This window comes from Rhincodon typus, chromosome 5, assembly GCF_021869965.1.
Source record: "Rhincodon typus isolate 14 chromosome 5, sRhiTyp1.1, whole genome shotgun sequence".
NCBI classification, from domain to species: Eukaryota; Metazoa; Chordata; class Chondrichthyes; order Orectolobiformes; family Rhincodontidae; genus Rhincodon; species Rhincodon typus.
In genome coordinates this window covers 6,992,737-7,006,228 of record NC_063336.1, presented here as the reverse complement: position 1 = coordinate 7,006,228, position 13,492 = coordinate 6,992,737, and the positions used below count along the sequence as shown (strand labels likewise).

The 13,492-nt window shown below is 45.8% G+C and overlaps 1 protein-coding gene across 1 annotated transcript in view; it reads right to left on the bottom strand.

Annotated features, from left to right (window-relative positions):
- Window positions 1–13,492, bottom strand: part of LOC125483094 (calpain-3-like) — a 19,580-nt gene that overhangs the window by 1,656 nt on the left and 4,432 nt on the right. Inside the window, exons 4-6 of the mRNA XM_048596648.1 lie at window positions 11,055–11,123; window positions 7,787–7,865; window positions 5,040–5,156 (exon numbers count right to left, since the gene is read on the bottom strand). Of these exons, the coding sequence (XP_048452605.1) occupies window positions 5,040–5,156; window positions 7,787–7,865; window positions 11,055–11,123 (265 nt within the window). The remainder of the gene's footprint in view (window positions 1–5,039; window positions 5,157–7,786; window positions 7,866–11,054; window positions 11,124–13,492) is intronic.

The following is a 13,492-nucleotide window of genomic DNA, read 5'->3' as shown; positions in this document are numbered from 1 at the left end:
GTGTGTGTGTAAGAGAGGCCTGTGGGTGTGTAAAGGAGACCTGTGAGCGTGTAAATGAAGCCCATGGAAACATAGCTGCATGTTTTTAAAGCAAGGTCCTGGGCACTCATTGTAAGCAGTGTTGACACAGCTGTTTGTTCAGGCAGTGAGAGGGGAGTCTCATTGCGGTGAGCTGGAGCTCAGAGTCTGCGTGTGTGTGAGTGTGTTTGTGTGTATGTGTGTGTGCGTGTGTGTGTGTGTCTGAGTGTGTGTCTGAGTGTGTGTGTGTATGTGTGTGTGTGTCTGTGTGTGTGTCTGTGTGTGAGTGTGTGTGTCTGTGTGTGAGTGTGTGTGTGTGAGTATGTGTCTGTGTGTGTGTGTGTGGGTGTGGGTATGTGTGTGTCTGTGTGTGAGTGTGTGTGTGTCTGTGTGTGTGTCTGTGTGTGTGTGTGAGTGTGTGTCTGTGTGCATGTGTGCATGTGTGTGTGTGTGTGTATGTGTGTGTGTGTCTGTGTGTGTGTGTGTGTGTGTATATGTGTGTCTGTGTGTGAGTGTGTGAGTGTGTGTGTGTCTGTGTGTGAGTTTGTGTGTGTGTGAGTATGTGCGTGTGTGTCTGTGTGTGTGTGTCTGTGTGTGAGTATGTGCGTGTGTGTCTGTGTGTGAGTGTGTGTGTGTGTGTGTCTGTGTATGACTGTGTGTGTGTGTGTATGTGTGTCTGTGTGTGTGTGTGTCTGTGTCTGTGTGTGTCTGTGTGTGAGTGTGTGTGTGTGTGTGTGTGTGTGTCTGTGTGTGAGTGAGTGTGTGAGTGTGTGTGTCTCTGTGTATGTGCCTGTGTGTGTGTGCACGTGCGTGTCCCGGTGTGTGTGTGTGCCTGTATGTGGATCAGTAGCGGTTTATCAGGTTATCAGGTTTGAGTTTTAACTAGTAGAGTTATATATCAACATTTCGCCATTATCTTCCTGGAGCTAGAATCAATGTATATGTAATAAGCAGTAATTTCTGTTATATACAGAAACATGGCCCCTGCCTTCTGTCAACTTGAGTCTAAAAGTCAGCTTAATTGAGGAACTGTGTGTCCTTTTAAAAAATCTTCAACTTTTGTGATTAACCTGAGAATAACAGTGTTACCCAGTGCGCTACCCCTGGGAGGTGGAGCAACACATCTCCACCTGGTTCTCTGCTTACTCTTCATTTTACAAAGAAATCCCTCCTCACCTGCTCAATCCTTCTGTTTGGTTTCATCTTCCCAATAACTCACTCAAATATTTTGTACACTTTTTTTTTCCAGTGCTTCAACACTCTCTGTATCGCCTGGAGACTAGAATAGCTCTCAGCAATGCAAATGCAAGATCTAACTGAGGATCTGTAGAAATGGCATTGCCTGCCTAGCTTTGCAGTTTATTCCTCTAGTTTGTTTGCACTATGACCTTATCAATTTCTGCTGCTACTTTCAGAGCTGTATTTCCAAGTCTCTTGCCCTCACCTCCAATTTGGTATTTCCGTTCCCAATGTCTCCCCCAAACTGAGTCGCCTCATACCTTGCTTCATCGAGTCACGTGTTCATCTCTTCCTGTATCTTGCTGCAGCCTTCCACATTATTAACTTTAAGCACCTCCATTTCAAACTGATATCATCTAAACATGTGGATATCATGATCATAGAACATAGAACATAGAACATTACAGCACAGTACAGGCCCTTCGGCCCTCGATGTTGCGCCGGCCTGTGAAACCAATCTGAAGCCCATCTAACCTAAACTATTCCATTATCATCCATATGTTTATCCAATGACCATTTAAATGCCCTTAAAGTGGGCGAGTCTACTACTTTTGCAGGCAGGGCATTCCACGCCCTTACTACTCTCTGACTAAAGAACCTACCTCTGACATCTGTCCTATATCTATCACCCCTCAATTTAAAGCTATGTACCCTCGTGCTAGCCATCACCATCCGAGGAAAAAGGCTCCCACTGTCCACCCTATCTAATCCTCTGATCATCCTCTGATCGCTGAGTGAATGTAAAAATGGGTCCAGTAAAGGGCCCTTCCCCACTCCTCCTAGCTCTGAGAAATTCCACTGGACTCTCACTGTTTCCTATTTTGTAGACCTCCTTATACATTCTGCTCCCCAGTCCTACAAACCCTGATACCTTGAACCACTTTATGTTATTCAAAGACCTTCTACAAATCCATGTCTAATTCGTTTGCTCTAATCTCTTCAAGAATTTCAATAAGTTTGGTCTTAACTTTAGAAATCCACAATTTTGTTTATTATGTTCTTCATCTCTGATGTTTTGTCAACATTTTCATTGTAGTAAACTTCTATTATCTTTCCTACCAATGATATGAAGCTGTCTGACTCCATACTACCACCTACTCCTGTGTTTTCCTGTTTTAGCTGGATTGCTTTAACGATGGAATCAAATACCTGCATTAGATGAGGTTAGACCGGGAGCAGAATCATAGGGCCAGATGTTACAGGCCACGGTACAGTCCACATAACCCCCCCCACCCCCCAGGTCTGACGCTGTGGGGGACAGCTGTAACTGTTTCAGACTGGCACTTGAGCACTAATCTGGGTACAGGTCCCACACCAGGCAATAGCCTGCCAGGGTCTTTGTCTGGCAGCTCTGTAATGCCAGCTACAGCTCAGACCACAGACTGTTCCCCAGGAGGAGAAGGGATGAGGCCTGGTGGTTCAAGTGGACTTACTCCAGCTGAGGTTACATGAGGGTTTTGTATCTGTTATTGTAACTCGCTGTCTTTGTAATATTCCTCTCTTTGTAAAGCCCATAAAGCCTTATCTTCAATAACTTCTCTATTAATCATGACCGTAAGACTTAGGAGCAGAATTAGACCATTCGGCCCATCGAGTCTGCTCTGCCATTCAATCATGGTTGATATTTTTCTCAACCCCTTTCTCCTACCTTCTCCCTGTGACCCTTGATCCCCATACTAACCAAGAACCTATCTATCTCTGTCTCAAATACACTCAGTTACTTGGCTACAGCTCTCTGTGGCAATGAGTTCCATAGAGTCACCACCCTCCAGCTGAAGAAATTCCTCCTCATCTCAGTTCTAAAGCGTCGCCCCTTCACTCTGAGGTTGTGCCGTCAGGTCCCAGTCTCTCTTACCAGTGGAAATATTTTCTCCATGTCCACTCTATCCAGGACTCTCAGTATCCTGTAAGTATCAATCAGATCCCCCTTTATCCGTCTAAACTCCATTGAGTACAGACCCAGAGCCTTCAACCACTCCTCAAATGACAAGCCCTTCATTCCTGAGATCATTCTTATAAACTTCCTCTGCACCCCCTCCAAGGCCAGCACATCCTTCCTTAGATATGGGGCCCAATACCTTCTCACTATATTCCAAATGTGGTCTGACCAGAGTCTTATAGAGCCTTAGCAGTACATCACTGCTCTAGTTTTCCAGAACATTCCCAGGACTCCATATTAAGATGGTATCTAATAGCACGTATCATTTCCTCTCACACTTGCGTATAAATCACTTGCTATTTTCCTGCACCGACTTTGGTCATGTGCCTACCCATTTCCCCTCCTCTGCAAGTGAGCTATAACATGTCTGAGCAGGTTCCACTGTGAGAATATCAGCACGGAAGGTGATGGTGCAGCGCTAATATCATTGGACTATTAATCCAGGACTCCAGGTTAATGTTCTGGGGCTATGGGTTCAAATCCACCACGCAGATGGTGAAACTTGAATTCCATAAAAATATGAAATGAAAAGCCAGTCTAATAGACAGATACATGATTGCCATAGAACCCATCTGTTCATTTATGACCTTTTGGGAAGGAAACTGCTGTCTTCACCTTGTCTGGCCGACAATTTAGTTGACTCCTAACTGCCCTCTGGGCAATTTAAGATGGGTAATAAATACTGGCCTGGCCAGCAACAAACACATCCTGTAAAAGAGCTAAACAAAAATGTAACATATAAAAAAGCAGATAACTAGGGTTTGAGTTACAGGGGGAGGCTGAACAGGCTGGGGCTATTTTCCCTGGAGCATCGGAGGCTGAGGCGTGACCTTTTAGACGTTTATAAAATCATGAGGGGCATGGATAGGGTGAATAGTCAAGGTCTTTTTCCCCAAGGTAGGGGAGTCCGAAACTAGTAGGCATAGCTTTAAGGTGAGAGGGGAAAGATGTAAAAGGGACCCTATGGGGCAACCTTTTTTACACAGAGGGTGGTGCGTGTATGGAATGAGCTGCCAGAGGAAGTGGTGGAGGCTGGTACAATTACAACATTTAAAAGGCATCTGGATGGGTACATGAATAGGAAGGGTTTAGAGAGATAAGGGCCAAATACTGGCAAATGGGACTAGATTTATTTAAGATATCTGGTCAGCATGGACGAGTTGGTCTGTTTCCATGCTGTACAACTCTATGACGCTATAACTATATAAGTAGCCTTGTGATATAGATTGGCAAGGTGTTAGGATAAAGAAAATCAGGAAGGAATTCCTGACCTGGTGTGACCTCAAACTGTCTCCTCGAAAATGATCTGGATACTCTCAACATGGAGAGTTCAAAACACGTGTTTGTCTGGCCTCAGCTAGAGGGCTGTTTCTACCTTGGAGCACTAGAAGACAGAGCAAGGGAAACAAAGGAGCCTTCCAAAGATGAGGGATTTCACATGTGTGGACAGATGAGTAATGCTGGGATTGTTCTTCTTTCAGTGGAGAACAGAAGATTTAATAGAGATTCTCAAAACTGAGGGGCTTTTGTCGAGTTGATAGAGAAAAACACTTTTCACTTGTCAGAGAGTCAGATCTAAATTAAGTAACAAAAAGCCAAGGGAGAGATGGAGAGAAACATTTAGTCAGTGAGTTACGGTCTGGAATTCACTAATGGGAAGAATGATGGAAGATGATTCATTCTTTCAGCTGGATAAATGCCTGCAAAGGAGGAATTTTACCTGGACTCTGGGAAAAGAGCAGGGAGTGGCTCTAATCTGAAAGCACTCTCACAAGGAGACATTGCACTGAATGGTGTCCATCCCCTTCGCCCCCTATCTCTGTGATAACCGAGAGCCACTTACCGGTTGTAAACTCCACACGGAGAAAGCAGTTAGTGAAACTCTCCAAACTGATCATTCCTGATGAGTCACCGAACCTCAGAGTCATGAGATTGAGTGCAGAGTTAGCCACTGTAAATCCTTAGAGACACAAAGAAAAACATCCACAAAGTAACATGAAAAAAAATGGCATTTACTGTGAGACACTACTTTTTGTCAACACAACATCAGTGTTTGTAACTTATTTTCAGTACATTTCATGTTTATTGAGGTGAGGGGTGGTTATGCTAATGTAACAGTCACCATGGCTAACATGCAGAATTCTGGAACCAATATAACACTGGGTAAATATAACACCAAGTCCCACTATACTGTCCTGCAAACACTCTCAGAACAGGTACAACACAGGCTAGATACATAATAGGACTTTCATTACACTGCCCTATTAAACACTCATCAAACAGGTCGATATAGAGGTTTATAAAATCATGAGGGGCATGAATAGGATGAATAGACAATGTTTTCTTCCCAGGGTGGGAGAGTCAAAAATGAGAGGGCGTAGGTTTAATGTGAGAGGGGCAAAATTTAAAAGGGACCTAAGAGGCAACTTTTTCATGCAGAGGGTGGTGCGTGTATGGAATGAACTGCCAGAGGAGGTGGTAGAGGTGGGTACAATTACAACATTTAAAAGGCATCTGGACAGGTACATGAATTGGAAGGGTTTAGAGGGATATGGGCCAAATACTGGAAAATGGGACTATATCAGTTTGGGATGTCTGGTCGGCATGGACAATTTAGCCTGAAGGGTCTGTTTCTGTGCTATACAACTCTATGACTCTTGGTACAACATAGATTAAATACAAAGTAAATCACCCACTCAATACTCTGAAGAGACGACAGGTTAGATACAGGGTAAAACTCTCAGGGCTCTATTCTAATAAACAGCACCAGGGCAGGTGAAGTGTGAGTTAGATACAAAGTAAAGCTCCCACCATACCTCAAACACAGCCCATGTAGATTCAACATGGAGTTGGACAAACAAACCTCCCGTTACATTGTGTGTGACTTACATATCTTAGAATATCATTTATTTTTGGATGTTTTTGGATTTTGAACTAGTGACATGTGGGTTTTCCATGCCTGAAGTGGTTCAATGATTTTCTTGTAAATATTTCCATAGGAATGATGATTTCTTTTAAAATACAGCATTAGAAAGAGACTTCATGTAAACTTTTGATTGCATTGGGAGAGTTTACAAGCAAGCAAGGTAAACAATCTAGTGTCATACGCTTTACAAAGAACAAAGAAAATTACAGCACAGGAACAGGCCCTTCAGCCCTCCAAGCCTGTGCTGACATGCTGTCCATTAAAACTAAAGCCCCTACCCTTCCAGGGACTGTATTCAGGTAAAAGAATCTGGAATTTTATTTGAGTTTAGGGTAACACCAAAGCTTGAAAAAATATCTTGTGTGTTCCCGTTTGGAGTAGTTTTCAAAAGTCTTAGCTGTAGCTGGACAGTTGCTCCAGAGAAAAAGATGTAGTTTAGAACTGATAAAATAGAGATTACGTCTGTGTCACATTAAATGTTCCAGACCAGAAGTGTTTGGTTAAAAACAGAGCGAGGGTTATTTGAAGTGAGAAAGTTCAAGCTGAGATGTCTGAAGGCTCCAGGAAGAGTTTATCAGAATTTCAAGGTGGGAATTAAAGTCACAGTTAAATTAAATCCCATAAATGTGAAATTGAAGGGAATTTTCTCTGGTGTGAGGACTGTAAAGGAGCTTTTTTAGGATTAATGGCTTTTTTTTACTGTGTGTTTCAAAATCTTGAATTTGTGGTATGAGTAAATAATCTGGTTTATTCTATTTTATCTTCATTTCTTTTATGTAATAGGCTTATCTTTTCATTTTAAACCCAAATCCGCATCATTGTATGTTATATTTCAGTGAATGATCACATTGTTAAAACCACAAAATTAAAATATGATCCATTAAGCCAGATTTCAGTCAGGGATCTGACATGTCCAGTAATAACATCAGCCGGGATCATAACAATTATCCTACCAAACACTCTCAGAATAAATACAGTACTGGTTAGAAACATAAAACTATTGCTACACTGTTGCCTCAATCCTGGTTAGATACGCCAAGTCCCACTACACTATCCTGTCAACCACTCCCTGGACAGGTGCAGCACAAATTAGATCCAGAATAATGTTCCCTTCACAATGTCCCCAGGGACCACTCCCAGGACTGATACAGCATGAGGTTAGATCCAGAGTTATGCTCATTGTAAAACTGAGAGATATGAGATTGGATACAACTATCCAATGTGGAATGGAATAATGACACAGACAACATAGTCAACAAAGGAATTGTATATTGAACTGATGACAGTAAGTACACTGGAAGCTCTAATCTCAAGCTCAAACTAACTTTTTCACAGTTAGTTAAAAATAAAGCAACATGGATAAATCATTATTCACTGAGAATTCATACAGCACAAGTTAGATACAGAGTGAAACTCTCTCTACAGTGTCCCATCAAACACTCCCAATGCAGACACACCTTGGGGTTAGATACAGAGTGAAACTCTCTCTCTGCACTGTCCTATCAGACATGGTAATTTTTATCACTTCATTTCTTGCTGGTGACAAATTAAGCTTAATGCATGCCTCTACTCCAACGAAGACCAGGCCAGGATTATCAATCTCACATGTAGCTTCACCAACGCACATCTAATCCTAATGGTATCATTGGAGGCTGGAAACTTACCAACTTCCTGCAGGCTGTCGGAGAGTTGTGTTGGATGCAGCAGGCCCGTACCGTCCATGTCCCTCTTGTGGAATAGTTCCTAACACAGAGACAAAGTGACTCAGAATTTCCTTCCAAAATGACAGAGCTCTCACTATCCTGGCAATGAAGTATTATTTATTAAACCATTGTGCTTCCATCCTCCCAGGACCCTCAGGCAAACATTACTCGCCTTCTCTCATTGTCTCCTTTCGCCAAAACAAGCAACCTGGAAGCCTTCCTCTCCAATATCAACGTGACCACAACTTCACTGAAAGCTGTGGGCTTGGGACAGGCAGCATAGCGACGCTCAATAATCAAGGATCCCGAGCAAAATGTCAACTGCAAAGCTGTCCATTTGTTCGAGTTATACCCAGCATGAAAACGGACAATTATGGCTGTTGGGAGGTCAGTCATCTCAGCTCCATGACATCTCTGCAGGAGTTCCTCAGGATAGTGTCAGAGAATCATTAAATCTACAAATGAGGCCCTTCAGCCCATTGAGTCTGTACTGAGAAAACGACTCTACATTTATGCTAGTCCCAATTTCTAAAGCTTGCCCCAAGGCCTTAAATGTTATGACAGTTTAAGTGCTCATCCATGGTCTTTTTAAAGGTTGTGAGATTTCCAGCCTCTACTACCCTCTCGGGCCATGCATTCCAGATTCCCCACCACCCTCTGGGTGAAAAATCCTTTCCTCCAATCCCCTCTAACTTTCACTTTAAAATTATGCCCATTGTTATTAAGCCTTCAACTAAATAGAAAAGTGGCTTTCACCATGTATGTGCCCTTCAATCTTATTCAATATTACCCCCTCAACCTTCTCTGCTCTAAAGAAAACAACCTGAGCTTATCCAGTCTCTCTTCGTAGCTGAAATGGTCCATCCCAGGCAACATCCTGGTGAATTTCCCTCTGTACCCCTTTCAGTGCAATCACATCCTTCCTATTGTGCGGTGACCAGAACTGCACACAGTACTCCAGCTGTGGCCTAGTCAAGATTCTGTGCAGCTCCAACATAACCTCCCTCCTCTTGTAATCTATACCACAACTGATAAAGGCAAGTCCCATATTCTGCCTTAACTAGCCTATTAATCTGTTCTTCTGTCTTCAGAGAGCAGCATCCCTCTGATCCTCTGAGCTTCCTAGTGTCTTGCCATTCATTGAGTGTTCCCTTGTCTTGTTCTTTCTTCCAAATTATATTGTCTCACGTTTATCAGGGTTAAATTCCATCAGCCATGGATTTACCTGCCTGACCACTCTGTTTATATCTTCCTTTAACCTAAGACCTCCTTTCCTCCGTTAACCATTCGGCCAATCTTTGTGTCATCTGCAAATTGACTTATCATCCTTCCACAATCTCTTCTACACCATTTATGAACATTACAAATAATAAGGAACCGGCAGTTATCCCTGTGGTACACCACTGCACTTTGGGTTCTAGTCTCACATACAGCCTTCTACCACCACCCTCTGGCTCCTATCACAAAGCCAATTTTGGATCGAACTTGCCAAGTTATGCTGGATCTCATGTGCTATTACCTTCTTTATCAGTTTCCCACATGGGACCTTGTCAAAGGCCTTGCTGAAATCCGTTTAAACTACACCAACTGCCCTACCCACATCTACACACTCGGTCACCTCCTTAAAAAATGCAATCAAATTCGTTAGGCATGACCTCCCTCCGACAAAGCCATGCTGACTATCCCTGATCAAACCTTGCCTCTCTAACTGGGCACTAATTCTCTCCTTCAGTGTTTTCTCCCAATACTTTTCCTGCCACTGATATGAGACTCGCTGGTCTGTAATGCCCTAGCGTATCATTACCAACCTTCTTTAAAAGTGGATCCACATTAGCTGTCTTCCAGCCCTCTGGCACCTCCGCTATAGCCAGAGAGGAATTAGAAATTTGGGTCCTAGGCCCAACCACCTTAAGTTGCTTCATCAATGACCTTCCCTCCATCATAAGGTCAGAAGTGGGGATGTTCGCAGATGATTGCACAATGTTCAGCACCATTCATGATTCCTCAGATACTGAAGCAGTTCATGTTCAAATGCAATAGGATCTGGACAATATCCAGGTTTGGGCTGACAAGTGGCAAGTGACATTCGTGCCACACAAATGCCAGGCTATGTCCATCACCAATAAGAGACAATCTAACCACCGCCCCTTGACACTCAATGGTGTTACCATCACTGAATCCCCCACTATCAACATCCTGGGGGTTACCATTGACCAGAAACTCAACTGGACTCACCACATAAACACAGTGGCTACAAGAGCAGGTCAGAAGCTGGGAATACTGTGGTGAGTAGCTCATCTCCTGACTCCCCAAAGCCTGTCCACCATCTACAAGGCACAAGTCAGGAGTGTGATGGATACTCCCCACTTGCCTGGATGGGTGCAGCCCCAACAACACTCAAGAAGCTTGACACCATCCAGGACAAAGCAGCCGCTTGACTGGCACAACATCCACAAGCATTCACTCCCTCCACCACCGATGCTCAGTAGCAGCAGTGTGTGCTGTCAGCAAGACCCTCAGACAGCACCTTCCAAACCCACAACCTCCTTCATCTCGAAGGACAAGGGAAACAGATACATGGGAACACCACCCTGCATAAATTCCCCTCCAAGCCACTCACCATCCTGACTCAGATATATATCGCCGTTCCTTCACTGCCGCTGGGTCAAAATCCTGGAATTCCCTCCCTAATAGCATTGTAGGTCAATTGACAGCAAATGAACTGCAGCGGTTCAAAAAGGCAGCTCACCCCCACCTTCTCAATGGGCAGCTAGGGGTGGGCAAGAAATGCTGGCCCAGCCCATGTGCCAAGAATGGATAAACAGAAGTCAAATTTCAGCATCTGACGATATCAGACAATAAACCATTGGGTTTTTCTGACTGTCTGGCAGTCTGTAATGGTCACCATCCTCGTGCCAGTCCAGCCAATTTCGTACCATATGATGGTGGGAATTGAACTCATGAGCTTGAACTATTTGATCAGAAACATAACCACCCTCAGAGGAAGCAAACTGAGAGCAAGTGGTGATAGACATGGTTCCACTGCAGATGCCCAGTGGAAGTTCTCTCAGAGAAACTCAATGGACAACGAAGTGGGAAATGTGGCCAGGTTTAGGGATGATGGAATGCAGCAGAACAGGTTATGTGAGTAATAACAAGACCCTTGTCACGTCTCAGTCTGTCACTAACCAAAACATCTTGTGAACCTTTGCTGTTTGTTCCAACGTACCTTAAAAAGCAACAGCTTTTCCCACAGGCGTCTGAAATCGTGTTTGTCAAGTCTTCCCGTTCCACTGAACTGTATCTGCCAGTTAAGTCTAGACACAGTGACCACAGTGAGTAAAACAGAATGTCAAATATACTGCTGTTTGCCTGGCAGTATTCCAGCCAACTGCTGTGTCTGAAGAGGTAATGTGTCTCAACAACTGTAGCATGTATTGGATAGTACCCAAACAGGCAGGAAGCTGTGCTGGTGGGAAACAGCTAGAGGGACCAGATCCTGACTGTCAGATCCTGGGTCATGGCTGAAAGGGAAGGGACAATCTTTTCGACATTTTTTACCCCCACTGGAGTCACTGGTGATTCCAACTCACATTGACCAATCAGTTCAGACCATTGCTTGTTCTCCTGCGGAGCCTTCTGTCAATGTTAGATCGCACTCTCTCTTTATCAAGCACTCACCAAAGACTGTTCAACTTATAATTTATTCCTTTGTTTTCCTCGTTTAAACTATGAGAGGCTTTAATGTAAATGTTACCTATTTTCCAATATTCTGTGAAGTCATGCATAACGTTTTAACTCTCGTTTCTCTTACTACTTTGTACCCGAGTTTTTTTTTGTTCCTAGCTATCTAAGATGGAGATGTATATGGCGATATTATAGACTTCTCACTGTATTCCTGTAGTTCTGTACTTGAGTACGCATGACTATAAAATCTAAAATATCTAAATCAAGGGCATCCTGCATTCACCCCAATCTGCAGGATGTGAGCAGGGGCCATGTCTAATGCAGCCCCTAACCTGTACAGCTGATCTGTGAAGGAGACTGGAGCAGAGTACAGGGCACTGCCTTGTTACACATGCATCAACAAATCAGTGGGTGAGAATCTCAGAATGCTGAGGCCAGGCCTATCCTCTAGTCTCAGGTTCAGGTCACTTCCATCTCAGACCCACACTCAGGGCTCACTCTTTCACCAAAACTCAGTCCAGTGCCCCAGTCTCATTCTGCCTCCAGTCTCTGCCCCGTTCCCCCAGTCCCTGCCCCATCCCCCAGTCACTGCCCCAATCCCCCAGTCTTCACCCCATTCCCCCAGTCCCTGTCCCATTCCCCCAGTCCCTGCCCCGTCCCCCAATCCCTGCCCCATTTCCCCAGTCCCTGCCCCATTGCCCCAGTCCCTGCCCCGTCCCCCATTCCCTGCCCCAATCCCCCAGTCTTCACCCCATTCCCCCAGTGCCTGCCCCGTCCCCCATTCCCTGCCCCAATCCCCCAGTCTTCACCCCATTCCCCCAGTCTCTGTCCCATTCACCCAGTCCCTGCCCCATCCCCCAGTCCCTGCCCCATTCCCCCAGTCCCTGCCCCATTCCCCCAGTCCCTGCCCCATTTCCCCAGTCCCTGCCCCATTCCCCCAGTCTCCATCCCATTCTCCTAGTCCCTGCCCCATTCCCCCAGTCTCTGCCCGCTCCCCCAGTCTCTGCCCCGTCCCCCAGATTCTGCCCCATCCCCAGACCCTGACCCATCCCCAGACTCTGCCCCATCCCCAGACTCTGCCCCATCCCCAGACCCTGCCCCGTCCCCAGACCCTGCCCCATACCCCAGGCCTCATCTCAGTGCTCACATCAATCACATGACCATGTTGAAGTGCCTGAGGGAGGGTTCCACTGCCAGATGAGTCAAAGGTTTTATCAACCCAGTGTGGCACTGGAGCCATCAGGGACAATCTGTCGCAGTGTGTACGGCAGGGACTGGCAGGGGCTGGCAGTGTGTATGGCAGGGACTGGCAGTGTGTATGGCAGGGACTAGCAGTGTGTATGGCAGGGATTGGCAGTGTGTACAGCAGGGACTGGCAGGGGCTGGCAGTGTGTATGGCAGGGACTGGCAGTGTGTACGGCAGGGACTGGCAGTGTGTATGGCAGGGACTGGCAGGGGCTGGCAGTGTGTACGGCAGGGACTGGCAGTGTTTACAGCAGGGACTGGCAGTGTGTATGGCAGGGACTGGCAGGGACTGGCAGTGTGTATGGCAGGGACTGGCAGGGACTGGCAGTGTGTACGGCAGGGACTAGCAGTGTGTACGGCAGGGACTGGCAGGGGCTGGCAGTGTGTACGGCAGGGACTAGCAGTGTGTATGGCAGGGACTGGCAGTGTGTACGGCAGGGACTGGCAGTGTGTATGGCAGGGGCTGGCAGGGACTGGCAGTGTGTATGGCAGTGACTGGCAGGGACTGGCAGTGTGTACGGCAGGGACTGGCAGTGCGTACGGCAGGGATTGGCAGTGTGTATGGCAGGGACTGGCAGTGTGTACAGCAGGGACTGGCAGTGTGTATGGCAGGGATTGGCAGTGTGTATGGCAGGGACCGCCAGTGCGTATGGCAGGGGCTGGCAGTGCGTATGGCAGGGGCTGGCAATGTGTATGGCAGGGACAGGCAGTGCGTATGGCAGGGGCTGGCAGTGT